At 35.6% G+C, this 25,526-nt stretch overlaps 1 protein-coding gene across 3 annotated transcripts in view; it reads right to left on the reverse strand.

The window, feature by feature from the left end:
- The window catches only part of si:dkeyp-14d3.1 (transmembrane protein 132C), a 293,882-nt gene that overhangs the window by 79,819 nt on the left and 188,537 nt on the right, over positions 1-25,526 (reverse strand). For 2 of the 3 annotated variants that reach the window (XM_051901885.1, XM_051901886.1), the window contains one exon: positions 4,961-5,147. In XM_051901885.1, coding sequence (XP_051757845.1) covers positions 4,961-5,147 — 187 coding nt within the window. Of the gene's footprint in view, positions 1-2,525; positions 2,982-4,960; positions 5,148-25,526 lie in introns of those variants that run through there. The other variant, XM_051901887.1, reaches the window with a different exon arrangement.

A 25,526-nucleotide genomic window follows, 5' to 3' on the forward strand; every position in this document is an offset into this window, starting at 1 on the left:
CTCAGGTGAAAATTGTCATTTTGACCCCTTATCTACAAAATAGTGGATTACTCAGTAAATATACATCCATGACATTTAATATGTTGGCTTTTATCACTATTTATGTTTGTCTTTCTACAGAAAAAAAAAAAAATTAATTAAATCAAAAGGCCGGGGATGTTTCCGAAATTTGGTTGATTTGACAAGGAATGACCCAATAATATCATGACACATGCAAGTGTCTGACCACATATAAATCCACAATATCAACATTGCCAACACAGTGTTTAGTTTTTTAAAAAAAAAAAAAAAGGTCACACTTTAGATTAGGGTACAAATATTCACTACTAACTAGGAGTTTATTCTCAAACTCCTAATAACTGCTTTTGAAAGTTAGTATGGTACTTGTAGTGGTCATGTTTAGGTATGAGGTAGGCATATCTAAAATATGGTCATGCAGAATAAGGCATTAATATTGCCTTATTCTGTACTAATAAACAGCCAGTATGCTAGTAATATGCATGCCAATAAGCAACTAGTTGATAGTGAATATGTGTCCCTAATCTAAAGTGTTACCAAAAATACAATGTTTTTTCCATTTCCTGAAAAGTAGTGGTTTTGGAAATACAAGGTTTCTTTTTACCTATAAATGAGATATTATCTTTATCTATTACTTAGATGTTAACTTATTAAACAAAACTACTGGAGATAGAGAAAATATCGGAGAAAATGAATAAAGAATCAAGTGACTGCAGCAAATTGATTCGATTGCTGCATAGACAAATGGACAAAACATTATTGATATCAGAGATGTAAGAAGTATGTGTTAAAGAGAGATGAAAATTGATCTGCTGTCTTTAGAAAAATGTAAACATACTGTAAGAGCCTTAACGTTACAGCACTCTTAACCTTTAAGTGGGAGTTTAAGTGAAATACCTAATTGCTATGTAATTATTATGTCGTCATTCTCAATAACAGGCCAGTTGATGTTTGTGTAAATCACAGTTGGAGACTGCATTTTCGCATAGATTTTTTTCAGTATGATGGATAATTACTACGCAGGAATTAGCAAGAAAGTAGGTAATGATTGATGGTGTATACATGTGCACACATGCACGAAAATTATCTACGCAAGACTGCAATCATTTAAAATGACTCAAATATCATTCTTTAAAGACTGACTGCTTGAAGCCAATTCGATTCGAGCAAAAGAACAAAATTGCAATAAAATAATCAAATGTAATTACTCTGGAACTTCTCAATAACACGAAGCTGAAGCAATAGTAGAGTGACTGTTGAGCCTGAATACTCTTCCACATAGTCAAGGCTATAATGTGTTCGTAATCACAGAAAAATAATAAAATATCACATAAATAAGTACATTTCCTTCCTGCAAGCTGTCCTTAAAACAGTCTTATTCTGCACTGATTATTCTGATTAAAGTGCCCCTATTATGGACTTTTACCTTTCATGTAGTGTGTAACATAGCTCTAAATGAATGAAAACATCCTGCAAAGTTTTAAATCTGAAAGTGCACCCTATATAAAGTTATTGTCTCTCAAAAGTAAGAGTCGACTCTGAGTCAATTAAATGAGTCGTTTGTAAAACAAATCCCAAACCGTTTCATTGTGACGTCAAAACGAAACATTAGCATATTGCCCGCCCACTTATTGCGCGCGCAGATGCCAGGGAAAATTCATTTTTTCAACAATACCACAGCAGTAGAATCTTTTGTTGTTTTCCCGTCATTTTACTGACAACTGCTTCTCAAACCTCAGGGAGTTTAACGCAGGATTCACAAAATGCTTTGTCTTAAAATATGGATCAATGCCCAGTTTATTTGGACCAGTTTGCTTCTCTGAATCTCAACCTGTAAGTATGATTAATAATTTATGTTTAGATATTTTAGTGATCGTTCAAAATTCGTAGTTTTGTATGTTATTTTGTGTAACATACACCCAATACTCTGTATGTCTCCTGCTAACTGGCTAACTCACATTTCTGTAGCTCTGCTATTCAGATGTGGGTCCAATATTGTCTAAAAATGTGTCGATTAATGCAGCTTGTCTGCCTCATTACTTGGAGTAATGATCAAGGATGGAACACAACTTTTGTTTACAAAGTGTAATGCATTATCAGCTATTCATGTTTGTGCTCGGCTAACGTGGGAGTTTACAACACAGCTGTGGGCCGGGTTCACTTACATAACTGTAAAACAAACTGTTTTTTTCCTCTGCATTTTTATTATTACAATAGAGTGGAGCTCTATCTGTATTGTAATAGGATGTTAAGATGCTAGTCCACGCTAACTAGTTGAAGTCTTCTCTCTGTAAACAGTAAACACCCATTGTAATGTCAAACAATAATATAGCCATTTTTTACTTTGTTAAGAGTTATGGCGAAAAAGTCTGTGTACACATCTGGCCTAAATGTTTATCTTATGTTTAGAGGTTTTCAGCTTCGCTTGGCATTCTGTGCACCTACATAAAGTATAACAGTGACTGCTATCACGTCTTATAAATAACGCAAACTAAGGTGACACTTACCATAGAGAAACGTCCTGCTCCAGTCAGTTTCTGGTTGATCAAATACTCAAATACGTTTCATCGTCGGACTCAGACTCAAATTGATACGGTAAATATTTTCTGTCCATACATTGTATACAATGTCTTGCGAATTGATAGCTGTCATTCAGTTATGGCAATGTGTGTTTCGTTTCCGGCGCGCTGTAGACCAATCACTAAGGACTGGGCCATCTGACCAATCAGAGCAGTGTAGGCTCACGGAAAGGAGGGGTTTAGAGAGACTGATTCTTCAAACTGCTTCTAACGAATCGTTTACGAATCATTCAGAACTGAGATTAAATTAAATGTATATTATGAGAAAACGAAAGTGTTTTTTGACCTTGCATGCATGTAAACCTGTTGTAGGAGACTCCCAAAACAATATGAGGAACCTTAAAAAGGCATAATAGGGGCACTTTAATAATGATTATAAGAGACTAATGTTAAATTTTTGTGAATTAAAATGTTTTTTTAGGTACTGCTGAGTAACGAAACGTTAACTAAAAATAGTTCTGCCTTGACAACTCTCGGAGTGTTTGGCATGGTAATGGGTATGACAATGTTGTATTTTTGGTCTTGGTGGAATAGATCTGCTACCCTGCTGCTTTTATTGCTGCTGCTGTTGTAGGTTATTGCTGTTGCAGAGCAAGTACGGGACTTGCTACTGCCAATACATACACAACATGCTGCTGTGAGTAAGAGATGCTGCTGTACAATATAGCGTACATGAATTACCCATAGCAGATCTATACAGGTGGAGCTGGGGAAGGTGAAGGGTTTCTGAAGCGTGTTGCACTGCTAAGGCAATGCTACCAAAGTATTTTGAAGGTTGAGCACACAAGCTCAATGGCTACTGATACAGCAGGAACCAATCAGCTGTGCCCTATAGACAACGATGTGATTATGAGCAGGTTGAGTTAAAGGACCTATTAGCCTGCGCTATCTAGAGTTTCATGACAGAACTTTGTATGTGTGCTTCAATAAGAGCCTTAGACTGGTTAATTCCTGTAAATCAATCCTTAATTATGGTGATTTAAAACTGAATGCATAACTTTTAATCAGCCAATGTAAAAGAGTAGATCACCAAAAAACATGCAAATATTTTTATTTATTTACTAAATTTATAAGTGGCAATAATGTTCTAGTCTGGAATGGCACATGATAAGAGGTTCACACCTAATTTTATTTGACTAAAAACAAACAAACAAACAAACAAACAAACTATTCAGGTTTCTCTTGTTAAAATCTGGGGTACAAATTAACCTTGGGGTCTGAGGATTTTTGGGACACTGGAGAAGTTTTGACATGCCCTGACATTTGTGCTTTTTTCAGTTGTTCATAAACATATTAATGGCAAAAGACCGCCGACTCCAGAGTGTTAAAGGATTAGTTCACTTCAGAATTCAAATTTCTTGATAATTTACTCACCCCCATGTCATCCAAGATGTTCATGTCTTTCTTTCTTCAATGGAAAATAAATTAATGTTTTTGAGGAAAACATTCCAGGATTTTTCTCTATATATTGGACTTCACCCGGGGTAAAACAGGTTGAAGGTCCAAAATTGCATTTTCAATGCAGCTTTAAAGGGCTCTACAAAAAAGGTCACGCATAACGTAGGTGGAAGTACCATGGTATAGCAAAAACTCCATCTTATTTTCTCCTCCAACTTCAAAATCGTCTGACATCATTGTTTTACCTTTTTTTGAAAGGGGCATTTGACTTAGTCTTTGCATGTTCGCTTTGTAGACACTGGATCGGTACTTCCGTTTATGTCACGCGTGACCTTTCCAATGTTATTACGTAATGCGTGGCACATCGCAGAGCAGTGCAAGATGAGCATTTATAGTTAAAAGTATATAATTATTTATTTATTTTTAGAAAATGACCGATCGTTTTACCAGACAAGGCCATTATTCCTCGGCTGGGATCGTGTAGAGCCCTTTGAAGCTGCACTGAAAATGCAATTTGGACCTTCAACCTGTTGTACCCCGGAGGAGTCAACTATATGGAGAAAAATCCTGGAATGTTTTCCTCAATCTTAATTTCTTTTCGACTGAAGAAAGAAAGACAAACATATTGGATGACATGGGCGTGAGTAAATTATCAGGAAATTATAATTCTGAAGTGAACTAATCCTTTAAGCTTATACATATATATTATTGAGAACTCAACTGCAATTTAACATGTTTGATTCTGGTCACTCGTGTCTTAAAGATTTTTACTGGACCATTGCTTGTTAAAATATGAGATTATGCTAAACCAAAAAATGGTCATGACAACCCAGACGGTTCATTTTACATTATATCAAAGCGGCTTAAAAAGCATGACTGCCTGCCTCTTTTATCTTTCTGTCCCAGCACTCCCCGAAGAGACCCAGCACCTCCCTGAGAGACTGCTGAAATGACGTTGTACTCACCATAGCCAACGGCACGATGCCAACTAGGTCTTTCTGAGCCAGGTGGATGTGCGTCTCTGTTTCCTCATTGCCGGCCCTGATGCCCGGGTATTCTACCGCCCAGGAAATGGACCTGCTGCCTACCGTGCTGCCGACACCATCCACCTCCAGATCCACCTGAACGACCCTCTGCCAGCCCGGCTCCACGCTGAAGAATAAGAGAGAGAGAAACCAATAACAGCTCTGAAACTGAGAGTTTTCTAATAATACATGACATGATTAGGGCCCTATGATTTCCGCAATGCTGAAAATGTGGACGGAAACATGGAATCCAGTCATAAAAATGCCATTTACTGTATAGCAAATCATATCATATATGAAAGAGATGTCCCGAGCCGATCTCAAGGATCAGTATAGGGGCAGATTAAGTATTTTTAACTGACCGATATTGGCTATCCAAAGCCCGATCCTTTATTTTATGTCAGCTGATGTTTACATCTAGCAATGTCTTTGTTCTGTATATATTAACTTGAAGAAATTGTGAAAGAAATATATTACTATTGTGCAGTAAAATGTACAGGGGTTGGACAAAATGTGAACACCTGGGACATATGAATTATTTCTTTATTTTTTAAGGTTTTTTACCTTTAATACAGCTTCCAACCTTATTAGAATGGATTTATCAAACTTGAATAGTCTTCAGCTGAATGTTTTCTATTGGAACATCTGCCAGTTGCTTCAGAGATGTTGAAGGAGAGAATCTGCTTCTCACTCTTCTCTGTTCTTATTTGCTGATTAAGTCTTGCTATGATTTGTGTACACAGCCATAATCATAAAGACTGTTGTTTTTAAAACACACAACAATTGGGCGGTTAAGGTTACAGAAGCTCTATTGGACATCTGTAAAGTCAACCATTTCACACACTGCTTGTACTAAACACTGCAGAAAACCACTTATACTACAGTGATATACAAACTAGAGAATATATACAACAAAAAGATAATAGCAATGTTTGTTTTTTCCTAGAGACACACCGATCGATCGGCCAGGGATCGGGCTGAGCTGATCTGTTTTAAAAGCGGAATTTACTGTATAACACGGAATGTCATGGAATTTGTCAAATTTTGGATGAATAAATCAAAAGTAGGTCAGTACACTTAAATCACATTGCGGTATGGACTAATAATTTAAATATGAATCCTACATATTCTGCGTGTCTGTGTGAAAGAATGCCGCTGACAAGCGAATATGTTTATTACACACACTGAAGCACGCGTGATGTTATTATATGATGTACTTCATCTCCAGAGCTTCTCTGAGTCACTTCATGAGCATTTTACCGTTTCATTTGAGAAAAATTATTGCCATACGATATACACAGAGAAACTTCAAGATCTTCACGGAAACCCGTCAAAATAAAAGTTAGGTATAACTTATGACAAAAATATATTTGGCTACTATCGTATATGTACTATTGAATTACTAATGTACAGTATAATGTATGTCTTGTGATATAATGTATGATGATATAATACTACTAATAATAAAAACAACGACACAATTATTAAAACTTAATTTTTAAAGGAATAATTACACAATTCTTCTTCCATGTTTTAATTTTAACAGTAAACCTGTTGTGCAGCACCTTGTTTGCCAAAAAAATGAAAGGGTTTATTTAAATGTCATTTGATTAAAAATAAATTATTAATTGTTTTATGCTTTGATTTGATTACTAGAAAAACTAATACACATAACACAGAATTTCTTAAAGCCATGTTTATTTAATATCTCCTTTGATTCTATTGCATTTATTTGTGCTGTTGTTTGAAATGTATTTTGTCTTATTTTATTACTGTCTTTTTACTTGTTTTTTTATGAAAATAAAATTTTACATTGCAGCAAAGTAGATTTTTGTTTGTACATGCTGTCAATTATAGATCTTTGAAAGAAAATTGGAATCAGCAAAAATCGCTATCGACAGGTCACACTTAGAAAAAATTCAGAATCGGATAAGAAAATTGCATCGGTGCATCTCTTTTTTTTTCATAGCCTCGTCTACACAAAATATGTTAACCCCTATAATAACGGGTGTCTACATTATTTTGTCTAACACCTGTACCACTCAACGTAATAGAAATAATAATGATAAATTATTAAAACTTTAAGGAATAATCACGCACATTTTCTTCTTTTAATTTTAACAGTAAATCTGTTGTGCAGTTTGTTTGCCAAAAAATAAAAGGAATTGTTTAATTTATTTGATTACATTTTAAAAGATTAAATAAATTGTTCATGTTTTATGCCTTTATATGATTCCCACCATTTTTGATAATAAAACAGTATTAAGTCATAAATCCAGAAAAATCTGAAGAGACAACACAGAATTTCTGAACAAATAAAACATTTCATAATTCATTTCATAATTCATTTATTACAATATTATTGTAATAAATAAATAAATGAGTTAGTTTTATTAGATTAGATTGTTATATTAATTAGATATGCTTTTTTATTATTAAAATGGAATCCATGAGGGAAAAAAAAAAAACATTTCATAGGGCCCTAAAAATGTATTTTTGTTATATTTTGTTAAACATCTTTTAATAAATAGTTGGACAAGTTTCATGATTTTAGTTTATTTGACATGCTTTTCGATTACTAATGTTTAATTTAGCCATTAAAAAAGAAAAAAAAAAAAAAACAGAAAAATTATTTGGGGAAAAATAAAACCGAATACATAGGACGGCATGTGTGATGTTGAGAGAGAGGTCATGACTTCAAGAGCCACGTTGAGAAAAATAAAAACAAAATTCAAAAACAATGCACCTGACACATGCGACCACATAGATAGAGTTGTGTGATGAAACAAGTCTCCAGAGGAAGCAGGTTTGAAGCCACGTCAAGTCACATAGAGTTTACCGTCACAAGCCGATCGAGGAACTAGGAGATGCACAAGTGAGAGGCATCATAAAAGAGTTGCTGAGTGCAATGACACAGCTCTCAGCGATTACCGCACCACAACACTTTAAAAGAAGGATAGAGAGGAGAAACCCAACAGAGGGGAAAAGTAAGGCAGGAGGTATAAGAAAGAAGTGATATGGAGAGACAAGGAACAGATGGAGGTAGACACATACAGAGACTACAGCTGACAGGAACAGAAGACGAATGAGAGCTGAGAGAAACAGACAGAGAGAGAGAGAGAGAGAGCATGAAAAAGAAACAAAGAAACAGAAACTTCATTTTCTGCCTGAGGTGGTGATCACCTTGCCTCAAATTGCATGCAGAGTTGAAGAACAACAACATTCTTTCTAATGTTTTTCTTTGGCTTTAAATCAGTGACTCCTGAACTTTTCAAGCAAGTGGCCAGGATGGACCCAGACAGCAGTGTTGAGAAGCTAGTTTTAGTTTGTCAGGCTATAAGCTTGAAGTAAAGTTGAGATACTTTGAAAAGTTAAAGCTTCATTACAAGCTACAAAAATAAATCTATCAATAAATAAATAATACACTGAAGTTACATTGAAGGAGGCAGTATGTTTTCATAAGAAAAACAGTATAACCATGCAAAGATTTTCTTCTGAAACAAAAGAATGAGGGGTTTTGAATGAATGAACAATTCCAGTTAGTTAGTTTTTTTTTTTTTTGGTTTTTTTTTTACATAACTCAAATCAAAACATTGAACTGATTCAATGAATGGGACTTTCCAGTGAGAGAGAGGATTTTCTGAATGAACCAATTCATTAGAAAGAATGCAGCTTTCTAATGCTACATGTTAGAGAGAGGACTGTCCAGTGTTAATTTTGTCATTATTTTCGTCAGTGACATTTTTTCAAGGATGAAAATGAGATGATGACTAAAATCTGCTCTAATTTTGGTCAAAGAATAAAAACGAGAGAAAATGATAGAGATGGATGATTTGGGAAGATATCCAGTCAGGACTGCTGTCCTGTGTGGAAGATGCTCACATTTGAAATGTAACGTGCTGATCTAACCGTGGGAAAACGCGGCGCTTGCGCGGCGCGCTCTACAGGCTCACCCAGCAGCACTAAAAAGTACTGAATTGAGCTTTCTTTTGTGTCTTTTTGCACTTGAACGGTCAAAAACCGTCCGCTTTGGCGAGTAAATTACAGTTGGTTGTCTTAAGTGAACATAAACAGTTTGGAGAATATCAGATATATATCAGTGTATTGGATCTGTGTGTTGTTAGAGAAATGCTTACTTAATGCATTGCAATTTAACTAAACCCTTTCGATTTTAGTCAACTAAATCTACTGTAGATTTAGTCGACTAAAACTAAATGGCATTTTAGTCAAAAGACTATGACTAAAACTAAAAGAATGAATCAGATTTTTCAACACCACATACAGGAAATGTTTAGCTGAATGAACTGGTTCACTAGAATGAATCAGACTTTTCAATGCTACATATGAGAAAAAGGATTGTCCCAATGAATTAAATTTTAAAATGCTACATAATAAAGAGAGGACTGTCCTAAGGAACTGAATCATTACTGAATCGCTAGAAGGAGATGGATTTTTCAATGCTACATATAAGAGAGGACTGCCTGAATGAACTGATTCACTTGAATGAATTGAGACTTTCCAATGCTCTATGGGCCAGTCCAAATGCCCACACTTCTGATTTTTGCACTTGACTATTTGTCTTCTTATATGATGTATTTTCAGAGTTTGGCCAAAGTGTTCAAGTGGGTGTGAAGACCTCAAGAGTTTTAAGATTTTTTATTTACTCAATGGCACACACTTTTTTGTGGCGATTGTGGTGTTCATATTCAAACGTTTTACAAACTACATATAATCTCTGCACCAATAAAATGTGCAACTCTTTACATTTTACAAACAAATTATATGTAACATCTAATTAAAGGGTTGAAACCACTGATTTGAAAAAGTATTATACTTTATAAGAAAAAGTATTATCGTCGCTTCATAACATTAAAATAACATTTTTGAACTGTTTTAAAAATGTCTTTAGTAGCTTTCTGGGCATCTGTGTTAATTACATTGCTGGCAGTGGAGGCCTCTCTAAACCATTAGATTTTATCAAAAATATCTTAATTTGTGTTCCGAAGATGAACTTACGGGTGTGGAACGACATGAGGTTGACAGATTTAATTAATGACAGAATTTTCATTTTGGGTGAACTAACTACACTGGAAATTTTTTAGAGACATAACGTGAAATCAGGGCACGTATAAGTTCCTGAACATGATGAATGACGGGATACACTTAGCCTTCCGGTCTGAAGCAGTATTAGAGATTTAGTGTGCATTAAGTGCACTGCAGTTTGGCATTTTTCATGCATGGGACAGTCTTGTCCACTTACTTTCTGTCGCATACATGTGCTCTCAAGTGGTCAAGACTGCAAGTTGTGGGTATTTGGAGAGGCCCTATAAATGATAGTGAGTACTATCTGCACAAACCGACTTACTTTCATGAACCGAATCAGACTTTCCAATGCATCTGAACCAACAAATTTACTAGAATGAATCAGAATTTCCAGAATTACCAATTCACAATGAATCTGCTTTTTATGCAACTGTTACTAAGAGGTGCATAAAAGCAAGCATGCAGCATGTTAAATAATATAGTTGACTATAATAAAGCTAATTATTTTACAAATGTACAACATAAAGCCCATTTTAGGATACTTGAAAAATAATCTTTTCAATGTACCAGCAGGCTTTACTTGCGTTCTGTTGTTAGTAAGAGGAAACAGGGACACAGGAAGAACAGAAGCTTCTACACTCAGAGTGCATATAAGTTTCCTGATTACACATTTACAGAAAGAGTGAAAATGAAAACAGCACCCCAAATCCAGTTTCATTTCGACAGCTGCATCTCTTGAGAGCATCTTTCATACAAATTAACATCCTCTCCTGGAACAGCAAGAGAGACTCAGACACTGGGTATGAAAAGAAACATCCCAGTTGTGAATCAACAACCCAATTTTCCTGACAAAACAGAGGTGCAGTGAATGGCAAATGAAAATGGAGGAAATGCGTTTCATTTCAGGAACACTGGCTCGTTTCACTGGTCTCATGGCACACACATCCTCAAAGTTTCACAACAGCCTGTCAAAACAGACGCTGAGTTGTTCTGAGGACCAACACAATTGGAAAGTCACAATCAGAGGCCCAGAGAAGAATCATACAGTTCCTGTTGTAAATGAATACTTGATTGAATTTTTATTGTCTTGCAAAACATCACTAGTTACATTTGATTATAATAAGGTTAATGCTGTGCAGCTGAGGATTTTAATTGAATTTTTTCGTATATTAAAAACAAAATGTGGCAGAGTCTACTGAGTTATACCTTAAAGAGATAGTTCACTTACAAATTCACCTTAAAATCCCTCATTATTTATCCCTTTAAAGTGGGCCATCTTGAAAATATTGACAGTTTTTCAAACTCTAAGTGCTTGTCTTGACTTTATACTGATAGAGGTGTGGATAGAGTATTTTTTATATAATATTTATTAATATTTTGAATTAGTTTTTATATTTTATACGGCTGTCACTAACGATTATTTTGGTAATCAAGTAATTTGTCGATTATTTTGACGATTAATCGAGTGATCCAATTTTTTTAAATAAAAATTGACCTAAGTGAACAATAACTAGTAAAATGACTATATAACAATGATAATAACTGGTTTAAATGCAAGTAATCATATAATTTTACTGAACAGCAATGTTAAAGGATTAGTTCACTTTCAAATAAAAATTAGCCCAAGCTTTACTCACCCTCAGGCCATCCTAGGTGTATATGACTTACTTTCTGATGAACACAATCGGAGATATATTAAAAAAATATCCTGACACATCCAAGCTTTATAATGGCAGTGAGCAGGATCAACGAGTATGAGCTGAAGAAAGTGCTTCCATCCACATCCATCCATCATAAACATGCTCCACACGGCTCCGAGGGGTTAAGGCCCTCTAAAGCGAATCGATGCTTTTGTGTAAATAAATAAATAAATAAAATAAAATAAAAAATCATATTTAACAAGTTATGAAGTAAAATATCTAGCTTCAGCCAGACCGCCTTCCGTATTCAACTTACTAAGAAGGTGTAAAACTCTCGCATGTCCTACGCCATCCCTATTCAACTTACGGAAAAAGCCTAACTGACACGACGCCAGTTCCGGTTTTTTTATAAGTTCAATATGGAAGGCGGTCTGGCGGAAGCTAGATATTTTACTTCATAACTTGTTAAATATAGATTTTTTTTTTTTTTTTACACAAATGCATCACTTCGCTTCAGAAGGCCTTTATTAACCCCCCCCGGAGCCGTGTGGAGTACGTTTCTGATGGATGGATGTGGATGGAGGCACTTTCTTCAGCTCAGATGCATTGATCCCGCTCACTGCCATTATAAAGCTCGGATGCGTCAGGATATTTATTAATATATCTCAGATTGTGTTCATCAGAAAGAAGAAAGTCATATTCACCTAGGATGGCTTCAGGGTTAGTAAAGCTTGGGGTAATTTTCATTTGAAAGTGAACTAATCCTTTAAAATACAAAATATAATATACATAATATAAACACAATCAACTTATGTACATTACGTATAACAAATGCCTGCAGAGGGTGCCAATGGTCTGGTGATTGTTGTTACACTTTACAGCATGATCAACCTTGTTTAATATTGGTCAAACAACATTTAATTAAAATGTCCACTTAATCTTTAATATTTGTCCACTTCTTAACAATATAAATGTTACAGCCACTGTAATTTCTTAAACGTGTGGACATCAAAACATGCAAACTCAGAGTGAAGGATTAAACTTTTATTTTGAAATCGCGAAGATCAACTGTTCAATGAGTGCAATGAAGGATTTTTTTTTTTCAAATCGAGGGATCATGACAGCCCTAATATTTTATATATTATTACTTTTTTAAAAAAATATGTATTTAAGTTTTTTGTTTTAGTTTTAACACTTTTAGTACTTCAAATAAAAAAAATCAATCATTTCATTTTTTTTATATAATATTTATATTATTTTATTTCAGCTTTATTCAAATTAACAAAAAAAGTTTTCAATTGACTTTTTTACCAACTCAACACACCTTTAAACTTGTCTTATTTGTAAAAGCAAAAGGAAAACGTTTAAAAATGTTTAACATATGCAACTTTCACATAGTATTCGAAAGTATAACAATAACACCTAAACATTACGTTACCATGAGACTGGCACGATTTCACATATTGTGAAAAACTGCATCTGAATCATCGTAAAAAGTGAATATCCTTCAGCAAATTTTACACTGCTCTCTCTTTTAAGTCCATGTGCAGGAATACAGTGTGTGTATGTGTGTGTGTGTGTGAGAGAGAGAGAGAGAGTGAGAGAGAGAGAGAAAGAAAATTAGAGAGAGGAAGAGAAAGTGTCTTTAGGGATTTGCAGAGATATGAAAGCTGCTCCGGCAGGTACAGCAGCAGGAAAGGTACGACAGAATAGAGGGTGACAGCAGTCTTTCGGGAGCGACAGCAAAGGAGCGATAGTGAGCGAGAAGAGAAGAGAGAATGAAAAGAGAGATAGAAACTGAGCACATTTAAAACCGCCCCACAACTCTCGCAGTTTTGCTTTTCTTGGGGAGAAAAAATAAATAAATTATTAAATGAATTGGTGTGGCAGAAAAAGCTATTGGAAATGCAAGTGTGACGAAAAATATTGTATGACAATATGTAGTCATAAAATATTTTGTGTCATACTTATTATAGATGAGAGAAGAATCGGTCAAAAGTCACAAATAATAGAAGGAGGGAAATGACGGGAAGGAAAAAGACAAATTCAAGTGTAAGAGGAGCAAGATAGAAAGTCGAAATCAACATTTCAACGCACGACTTCAATATACAGACTGGAACTTTGTTTTTGTTTTTTGTTTTTTTGATGGAAGAATTTATCAGGATTGTTTTGATGGAAGTTCAAATACCATCATGGTTTCCACAAAAATATTAAGCAGCACAACTGTTTTCAACATTTTCAACATAATATGTTTCATGAGCCTCAAATCAGCATATTAGAATGATTTCTGAAGGCTCATGTGACACTCATTACAGGAAAAAAATTATATTTGAAAATATATTAAATAGAAAACCATTATTTTAAATTGTAACATTATTTCACAATATTACAATTTTTACTTTATTTTTGATCAAATAAATGCAGCCTTGGTAAGCAAAAAAGACTTTATCATCTTTATCAATAATTTTCAATAATATCTTTATCAATAATTTTCTGTGGTAATCGACAGCATTCCACAAATGATGTTGACACAGCTTAAAGTCATCATGAAATCAAAATTGATCATTATACAGTTAAAGGATTAGTTCACTTTCAAATGAAAATTAGCCCAAGCTTTACTCACCCTCAAGTCATCCTAAGTGTTTATGACTTTCTTCTTTCTGATGAACACAATCTGAGATATATTAATAAATATCCTGACGTATCCAAGCTTTATAATGGCAGTGAGTGATACCAACAAGTATGAGCTCGGCTCCGGGGGGTTAATAAAGGCCTTCTGAAGCAAAAAAAAAAAATCCATATTTAAAGTTATGAAGTAAAATATCTAGCTTCCGCTAGACCGCCTTCCGTATTCAACGTACGAAATAAGTGTACAACTCTTGCAGTTCAAAAAGCTTACGCTACGTCCTACGCCTTCCCTATTCAACTTACAGAAAAAAATTAACTGACACGACACCAGTTTACACTTTCTTCATAACTTGAATACGGAAGGCAATCTGGCGGAAGCTAGATATTTTACTTCATAACTTGTTCAAAAAAATTTTCAGCTCATACTCGTGAGTTCACTACCATTATAAAGCTTGGATGTGTCAGGATATTTATTAAAATATCTCAGATTGTGTTCATCAGAAAGAAGTCATATACACTTAGGATGGCTTGAGGGTGAGTAAAGCTTGGGCTAATTTTCATTTGAAAGTGAACTAATCCTTTAAGATACAGTTAACTTGGAGCACTAATGTACACAGGTGGATTTGTCATAATAAAGAATCATGTAATTTACTGACATAACATTTCTTTCTGTCAACAGAGTTTCATATTAGTTAAGGCTGTGAATGTTTCAGCACCATGGACAGAGACACAATACAAGGACAAACGAAGTACAATCTCTCCTACAGAGATCTTTACTCTGTAGGAGAGATTGTACAGTGTTTGTCCTTGTATTTATACACGCATAAACACGTGTATAATGGCATTTGTGGTTAAACTTCACTTTTTTAAAAAAGGACAGGCCTACAAAGAAATACTCTTTTTCTAGTGAGCATTCACTAATAGAATAGAGTTTACAGTGCTAATTAAAAAGCCTTCTTCATTAATATTTACCCAGAAGAGAGATTGAATATTTATAAACACTTCCAGTTAAACAACATTTCTGAACCCTGAGCAAATAGATATTTTTACCCGATAGCATCATTTATTTGTCCGTATTGTCTTTTTTTTTTTTTTTTTTTTCTCTTTTTTTTTTTTTTTTGCATCCATTCAGTAACGGTATTATGCAATCAGGTAATGTGCAGAAATTGAGGTTATCACAAGGTAAAAAAAAAATAATGAATTAAATGAAATAAAAATAAATCTCTGCCTACCTATAATTTACTGCCACCACAACTAGAAAACAATATTTTAAATTTAAATCTTCATTTAACACCAGTTTTCAGTGGGTGGTAACAGAGAAATGTTGTTTGTGTTTGTTTAATGAGCTTCATTTGCATAGAAAGGAGGCGTGTTTGCCCAGAAAAAAATAACAATGTACGATGAATAAATCGAGTATATTTAATGTAAATAAGACGCTGGGTTTTGTGGTGAAACAGCAGACTGAAGTTGCAGCCGTTTCATGAATTCTGCCCACACTTTTTTTGTTTACTGTTTTTCAAGTTCAAATAAAGTTTCTATACTGATTGTGTGTATTATTACACATATATACAAAATTTCTGGTCTACAGTAAAATAAAGAGTAGACAAGAAAGTAGGTATAGATAAATACAATAGGAGATAATAACAAAAAAAAAAAAAAAAAAAGTTTCCTTTATTTAGGAAGCTTATATAGAGACAGAATAAATGGGTTATAGTATTCCCTGTCATAAATAGTTGATTCCAAGTTAGCAAAACCATACTGAAATGATAACAATGCCTTTTTCTTGTATTCTGTTCCTAGCAGTTTACAGATTCTCATCCCGGAGGAGGACTCTAGACACAGCAGGTCAGATGAGCTCCTGGTAAGTGTCTGCTGGGACCACATTTAAATGCCAGGGAGAGTCAAGTGACAGAGCAAATAAACAATTTCCTCACTGAGGTGATTTATTTCAGTGCCAGGTCTCCAGGGATGGACATAATTGAAAGCGGCTGCATTATCCAGTTATTAGAGTAAATGTTTCAGCCTGAAGTGTGTGCCAGTGTATATCTCCTATCCTTTTCCCCAACAAAATTACATTAAAGTTTTAAGTTTTTAAGTACGTATTTATGTCCACTCTGTCAAAGACACTGCATGTCTTATAAAGTGGATATAAAAAGTCTACACACGGGGTGTAACGATACACTGTTATATCGAGATATAAAAATGTGACGATATGTATCGGTGATGTAAATGATATGATTAGAGATTTAGTTTCATCCAAGACTCAGCTTACTGTATTTATATGGTATAATTAACCGAAAAATGTAACTTCTGTCATCATGTACTCACTCTCATGTCATTTCAAACCTATAAGATTTTCATTCAACTTCCAAACACAAATAAAGATATTTTTTATGAAACCTGAGCAATTTCTGTCCCTCTATTTAAAGTCTATTTTTCTAAAACTTAAAAAGATCCAAAAAAATGTCATAAAGGCATCGTAAAAATAATCAGTTGAGTGGTCTATTCCAAATCCAAGTCTTCTGAAGAGACATGTTTTTTTGTTTGTTTGTTTGTTTGTTTGTTTTTTATGGTGAATAGATTTACAATGACGTGCATACTGTAGCAAACATGGACATTTGAATGCTTGCGTGACGCATGAAAACAACAAGAGAGTGAGAAGCACCCAAGAGTTTTAGCAAAATACTACATTCAGATCACTGATTATTTTCCAAGTGCCAATGGGTTTTGGAGAAACAGAAAAGCAAGTAAGTAAAATAAAATCCACCCCAATTTTACTATGGATGCAAAAGGAAGCAATGACAGCCGCCACAATTTTACTGTTAAAACACACTAACCGGCCACTTTTTTAGGTACATCCAAAAATGAAAATTCTGTAATTTATTACTCACCCTCATGCCGTTCCACACCCATAAGACCTTTGTTAATCTTTGGAACACAAATTAAGATATTTTTGTTGAAATCCGATGGCTCAGTGAGGCCTACATTGGGAGCAATGACATTTCCTCTCTCAAGATCCATTAATGTACTAAAAACATATTTAAATCAGTTCATGTGACTACAGTGGTTCAATATTAATATCATAAAGCGACAAGAATATTTTTGGTGCACCAAAAAAAAAAAACCAAAATAACGACTTATATAGTGATGGCCGATTTCAAAACACTGCTTCATGAAGCTTCGGAGCGTTATGAATCAGCGTGTCGAATCAAGTCACTTGATTTCAGCAGTTTGGCGGTTTGACACGTGATCCGAATCATGATTCGATACACTGATTCATAACGCTCCGAAGCTTCCTGAAGCAGTGTTTTGAAATTGGCCATCACTATATAAGTTGTTATTTTGTTTTGTTGGCGCACCAAAAATATTCTTGTCACTTTATAATATTAATATTGAACCACTGTACTCACATGAACTGATTTAAATATGTTTTTAGTACATTAATGGATCTTGAGAAAGGAAATGTCTTAATTAATTATCTTAATTAAAATATCTTAATTTGTGTTCCGAAGATTAACGAAGGTCTTACGGGTGTGGAACGGCATGAGGGTGAGTAATAAATGACAGAATTTTCATTTTTGGGTGAACTAACCCTTTAATTCTTCATGGCATAGATTGAATATAGTGCTGGAAACATTCCTCAGAGATTTTGGTTCATATTGACATGATAGCATCTAAGGCTGGACGATTAATTGAAAAGTAAATTCAGAACCTCTAACCGATGTAATTCTCCCATGTCAGTTATTTCACAGAGTCAACACACACACACAGCGCGCGAGCCCCGAAGTAAGATCACTTTCACTTTCGTCTTCACTAAACTTTGTCAGTTGTATGTGTTTTAAGGCTTGCCAGTTTGGACATTCAAGCGATTTTAGACCATCGGATGTGTATTATTATATTGATCTACCATGCTCACGCAGCTGCATTGTGGCACACGAACACTCATACAGACAGTAGCTGCACATCATGTGAAGATCGCACACACAGGAGCGCAGAAACTCGTTGTCAACGCTGTCCTGTGATTTATCACTAAAGTATCTTAGAAACTCAAAAGTTATAGCATATATTTTTCTACTTTTGAAATAACTACTTACAACCCACAGCTTCACAATGAATAGAGAGACGGTATGACTAATTCACACACGCAATCGCTCTCATTAATGCTTTCAAATAAGTGTACTGGTACTATGCTAATTTATCTCTATCTGATTTACAACGAGCAGAAATCTGTAAGAAATGTTAGGAACCATAGATAAAATAACTGCTGAAAGTGAGCTGTTATCAGAGCACTCTTCCATTAGGAAAAAATATCCCACCTTTAATAGTCAAGCATATTTAAGGTAAAATGTTCAATTACTTGAGATTTTGATTTTAGGTCATATCGTCCAGCCCTAATAGCATCACACAGTTGCTGCAGATCTGTTGGCTGCACATACAGCACATGAATCTCTCGTTCCACAGGTGCTATACTGGATTGAGATCTGGCCATTAAGTATAGCTCATTGTCATATTCAAGAAATCAGTTTGAGATTATTTGAGATTTGTGACATGGCGTGTTATCCTGCTAGAAGTAGCCATCAAAAGATGGGTACACTGTGGTCATAAAGGGATAAAGCGCACATGGTCAGCAACAATACTCAGGTAGGCTGTGACATTTAGTTGTTCATTTGGTACTAAGAGTCCCAAAGTGTGGCAGGAAAATATCCCCCACACCATTACACCACGACCAGCCTGAACCGTTGATACAAGGATGGATCCATGCTTTCATGTTGTTGACCCTACCATCTGAATGTCGCAATAGAGATCGAGACTTATCAGACCAGGCAACATTTTTCCAATCTTCTACTGTCCAATTTTGATAAGCCTGTGCAAACTGTATCCTCAGTTTCCTGTGTTGTGCATTCAGAGATGCTCTTCTGCACACCTCGGTTGTAATTAAGGGGTTATTTGAGTTACTACTGCCTCGAAGCAGTGAGGTAATTTCCCTCTCTCTCTGGCATCAGCAAGGCATTTTTTTAATATATTTATATTTATTTTTTAATTTTTTGCCCACAGAACTGTCCCTCACTGGATATTTTCTCTATTTCAAACCATTCTCTGTAAACCCTAGAGATGGTTGTGCGAGTAGATCAGCAGTTTCTGAAATACTCAGACCAGCCTGTCTGGCACCAACATCCATGCCACGTTCAAAGTCACTTAAATCACCTTTTTCATTCTGATGGTCGGCTTTAACTTTCGCAGTTCGTCATGACCATGTCTATATGCCTAAATGCACTGAGTTGCTGCCCTGTGATTGGCTGAATTGATATTTGCATTAACAAGCATTTGAACAGGTTAATCTAATAAAGTGGCCGGTGAGTGTATCTTAAACACCAGGCTGTTTTGACCAATTGGAGCACGTGGAAAATGATCAGCAAGCTGCATTAACATTTTTGCTGACAGTCTTGGATACTCTAAAGTGTTAAAGTGACTACAATTGTATAGAATTCATCCAACTAAAATAAATGAATAGCAAATTAAATATCTTTAACGTCTCATTTGGTTCTTTTATGCAGCAATTCGATTAATTGAGTGCAAATAGTTTTATTGTTCTTCAACTTGTATTGTTGTTTTACTTCTCAGATTTTTCTGCAGAAAAAAAAAAAAAAAACTTTTTTCTTTTCACTTTTCTAATACAAAAAAAAAACAACTTTTCACTTTTTCGTCTAAAAAAAAAAAAAAAAAACAATGTTTCCTCAAAATCTCACAAAAACACCAATGTCTGTAATCAAGTCAGATATCTCAGTATAAACTATATTTATCATTAAAGGGACAGTTCACCCAAAAATGAAAATTTTATGTTTATGTTTATCTGCTTACCCCCAGGGCATCCAAGATGTAGGTTTGTTTCTTCAGTAGAACACAAATGATGATTTTTAACTCCAACTGTTGCAGTCTGTCAGTCATATAATGCATGGCAATGGGAACAAAATCTATGAGAGTAAAAAAAAATCAAAATTAAACCCTGCGGCTTGTGACGACACATTGATGTCCTAAGACACGAAACGATCGGTTTGTACGAGAAAACGAACAGTATTTCTATAATTTTTTACCTCTAATACACCACTATTATCCAACTGCTTTGAGCGCGCGCACGGCATCCGGTGCGTGAGGTGTGTACGCGCTCTGGCGTAGTTTACATAAGCGCCTAAAGTGATCTCTCGCGCATATACGTCACTCATTGTTTACACAGTGCACAAACATTGTAGGTACGACGGCTAATCAAAATGGTACTTACTTGCGCTTATCCGGATTGTTCAAACCGACTTAAAACTAAAAGATTTTGTTCTCTTGCGCAAACTCATTCGGGAGTGGTGACTTTCCACATATTCCCAACCTCTGAGCCTGCTCGCCTGAAGTTATGGTTGATTGCTCTTCGGCTGGATATCAACACTCCCATTAACGTACTAAAGTTGTTGAAGGTCTGCAGCGATCATTTTCCTCTGATGATTTTACATACCCAGGAGAGGATCACGTACGACTTAAACCATCAGCTGTGCCTATGGTTTTTCCACATCCAACTGAGGTATGTGAACAAGATCTTTGTATGTGTCCTTTTTATTTGTAAAGCTGCCCTTACGAAAAGTAACAAAATAAAATGAAGTTTTGATGTAATAAAACCATGTTTTTTAGTGGTTTACTTTCATTTGTATAACAACTGTTGTACTACAGGCACCATGTTTAAACTACACCAGAGCGCGTACACACCTCACGCACCGGATGCCGTGCACGTGCTCAAGGCAGTTGGACATAGTGGTGTATTAGAGGTAAAAAAATTTAATAAATACTGTTCAGTTTCTCGCACAAACTGATCATTTCGTGTCTTAGGACATCAACGTGTCGTCACGAGCAGCAGGGTTTAATTTGAATTTGTCTGTGCATGTTTTGTTTTTTTTACTCTCGTAGATTTTGTTACCTTTGCCATGCATTATACGACTGGCAGACTGCAACGGTTGGAGTTAAAAATCATCATTTGTGTTCTACTGAAGAAACAAAGTCACCTACATCTTGGATGCCCTGGGGGTAAGCAGATAAACATCAAATTTTCATTTTTGGGTGAACTATCCCTTTAAATTCTTCCAATACCAAATTATATCAGCTTTGCTATCCACAAGTTTTATTGTTCTATACTCTTACTGTAAACAATTATCTCATGTGTGTTTATTTTTCTTTCTTATACAGAATTATAGGAGAAACATCTGAGACAAATTTACTTGATCCTCATCAGGACTGCTCAGCTATGTAAAGAAAGAAACCAATGAGCAATAACATTTCCTTCTGAGTTGCTTGTCATCTTTCTGAATGCCATTGTGAGTTTTCCGTTAGGAAGCACCTACGGCTGGCGCTTTATTCCTGAAGAATAGCATTGCCATTTCCATGCTACACTTTACAGATCAATGACTTTGGTTCTCTTTCATTCCTATTGCTCTGCCATTTTCTATATGATTCACTTCTTTGCCCTTTTTTCAGCCAGTCTCTCTCCCCCCTTCTCTGCATAGTGGCTGTTTGCCAGCTGAATGCTCGGTTGTGGTGTGTCAGATGCTTGTATCTTGTTGCACTCTGTTGCCCTTAACCGCCCACCCCAGGGGCGCCACGGATAGAGGAGCAAGAGCGTGGACACGCTCCAGTCACTTTAGACGGAGTTCCCTCTTCACCTGTGAAACGAAATTCCTCCTGATCGTACCAGCAACACCGTAATAGTCACACGTACACAGCAAACATACTGCATTTGCCAGTAGAAAAACACATTTAGTACATTAGATGCACAAACTGAATACTAAAGAAGCCACACGCACAGGAGGGCACACAGATGCTTTTGCAAAGTGTGCGCCACACACATGCAATGCTCGAGCTGTCTCCCCTAGTTGTAGGTTTAGGCTACAAAGCCTTTGTAGTGGAATTGATTCTCCGCTTTGATGTATTATTATTGTCACAGCTAACCAAATTGCCACCCCACTCGAAAAGACAGAGCAGAGAGGTAACAATACAAACCCCATCTTATGTCTGTGCATGGGAGAGAAGCTTGCACACAAATGCTTATAAACATATGGATTATAAATATACACATATGGAGGTCTGTTTCCGCCTCAGAGTGAAAAATGAAAAAGGTGATTGTCAAAGTTTAAAATAATAAGGGCCCGATTTACTGAATTAACATGAGAGCTTAATTCCACAAATGCGCCAATGGGAGTGGCAAGTTTTGTGTGTGATCTACTGCTGACGCGCAAATTAAAGAACACAGATGCAGTCAAATCATTTACATAATGACCAACACAATCTACCAAGAGCAGTGCAAATTAGCGTTGGGTCACAAATAAGCAGAGCTGATGCTCATCAGGTGCGGGTCGACACAGGCGCAACTTGTTACATGTAATATACGGATAACATGTTCCTCTGGCATTCCAAAGAAATTAATACGAGTGGAAAATACTTTCTCCCTTCTACCACACGCTCTCTGTTCTCTGCGGTGTCTCCTCCTAGCAGCAACAATTGCAGCCATGCCGCAAAATGGGTTTTTTGGGCGTTAAACAATGGCACAAATACCAGTAAATTGACTAGTGCAAACATTAGTAAAACACGTTGCGTGATTCATTTAAATACTCTCCTCCCATAAATTTTGCGTCTGAAAGGGAAACTCCTACAAATGCATATGCAATAAGATCAGCCGCAAAAACAACTCAGTCCACGCCTTTTTAGCACTAATTTTGCACTGCGTGTCTTTAGTAAATCCAGACAGTAGTTTTTGAATGCCGAAAGAGGGTTTGCGCTGGCACAAACTGTTAGTAAATCTGCTCCTAAGTTACATTAGCTACATTTACATACATCAGATTACAAATTATCAGTTAGTAATCGGGTTGATAGCTCAATCGACTAAAAAAAACCTTAATGTAAATGATCAATCGATCCAACTGAGATAGATCTGAATAAAATTATACAGTAAAAAAAAAAAAAAAAAAAAAAAGATATACAAGTCTGAAGATGGATTTAGATGTGTCACCAAGGCAAAAAAAAAAAAAAATGCCAGTTATACTCAGGATAGCTCCGGTGACGACATCAGGTTGGCTTTCTCCAGTTCGCTGAACATGACGACTGAGCTGAAGTTTTGTTTGTAATACATAAAATACACATGAAGAGTTCATTTGCAAAAACCCATAAATGCCACTTTTAAAAAAAAATGGACTGCTGTCCGTTATTCTCCACATATAGCACGTTCTGAACCCTAAATCCAATTTGTCAGAAAAGCCGGTATTGTGCACTGTCAAGGCATCGCGAGTTCATGTTTTACAGCAGAAACCGACAAGCGCCCTAGTAGTTTGTGAACAGAAACCGATAAGTCAGTTTTAGCGAATTAGCGTGCAGTATTCAGGTCAGGTGACAAGGCTTCTAGTCACTTCAAAAAGACTGAGGGGAGTTTCGTCAAAGCTGACTAAAAGTGATGGAGGATTTATAATTTCGACTCCTGCAAGTCCTTGTACACCATACACGTCTTACATGCTGAAACTTTGGTTGTCCTTTTGCGCTTGTATGTGTGTGTGCGCACACGTGTGTGGATGTGTGTGCCGATCTGTTAGTGTGTGTGTGTGCGCGTTTGTGTGCCCATGTGTGTTTGAGTGTGTTTTAAATGCAATTACAAAGTAATTACTTGGTTTTGTTTAACTCTGAAACATGAAATGTGGAGTTATCTGGAGTTAAAAAAACAAACTTAATATATATATATATATATAAAAAAAAAAATCATTATTTCAATGAAGTTTAATTTTGTAAGTTACCTGTATTTTTTGGAGTTATTATTACTTAATTAAAACAACCCAACTGCAGTTTGATTGATATTACTTGGAATACACAATAAAAAAAAACATGATTTGTGAGAATTAATAAAAACGGAGTTTAACTCTTCACATATAAACAAATTTTTGAATCAGATTGCAAACTTTAGTGTTCATATAATTAAAACTTTTGAGAATTTGAAATCTGTAAGATATAAAAGGCACTTTGTGAAATATATAATCAAACTGCTATATTTATAGGTAAGACATTTAGGCCCGGTTTCACAGACAGGGCTTAGATTAAACCAGGATTAGGCCTTAGTTCATTTATAAACATGCCTTAGAAAAAAACATTACTGGTGTGCATCTTCAGACAAAACAATGACAGTAACATATTTTAAGATGTGTCAATGCAAGTTGTTTTTGAGTTAAAACAGCTCAAACATGCATTTTAGTCTGGGACTAGGCTTAAGCCAGGGGATAAAGTCAAAATTGCGAGATTTTGTCATATTGTGAAATATGCAGTAGCATTTACAAGAAATAGTTATAGTTATGAGAAATAACTTTGAAAACAAAAACAAAAAGGAATAAATAATTGGAGCATTTCTCGTGATGTGACGTAATATCTCACAACTGTGAGTTTGTTTCTCATAATTTTAATTTTTGCGTGAACTATCCCTTTAATATCTCGCAACTGGAGCTTTCTCTCACAATCTCATATCAAATAAAGTAAAAATTACAAGAAAAACTCAAGGTTTTGAAGTATAAAGTCACGTACATACATACTCTCCGTTCCTTCCAGCATTCCTACCACTTTGTTATTATAATCCTTTCTGCTTCTGCAGTTGACTTGTTGGATTTTTAGTGTCCATCATTGCTCTTTTTTCCACTTTCTTTTTGTTATGCAGTGGGAGTTGACACACACACACACACACACACACACACACATATATTTGTGTGATGTATGTGAGGAGAAAATTGAGTAGTTTCTTTCTGGCTGTGGGGTGTTTGAATATGTATGATGGCCGTCGGGTTTTCTTCTAGTCAAGCCTGATGCCGTGCAGCGACACACTACCTCTGAACACACTGTCTGTCACAGGTATTTATCACTGCGCCTGTGTACCCGTGTGTCTTTGTGCGTGTGTGCGTCCGAGAAAGCAGGAGAGTTGTTACGGACTGCCAAATAAACAACCTGGCGGAACATTTCTCAACAGGTCTGCGTGTTTGTGCGTCTCTGATAGGAAGCCAGTCGGTCCATCAAAAGCGAGTGAGTGAGTGTTTAACTGGGACAAGAAAACAGTCTTGAATAGTGCCATATAATTTTAGAACTATGCCTATTGAGAAATGTTTTTTCCTTTGTAGTTATTCAGCTATGTACTGAAAGAAAGT

Source organism: Ctenopharyngodon idella, chromosome 8, assembly GCF_019924925.1.
Source record: "Ctenopharyngodon idella isolate HZGC_01 chromosome 8, HZGC01, whole genome shotgun sequence".
Classification (NCBI taxonomy): domain Eukaryota; kingdom Metazoa; phylum Chordata; class Actinopteri; order Cypriniformes; family Xenocyprididae; genus Ctenopharyngodon; species Ctenopharyngodon idella.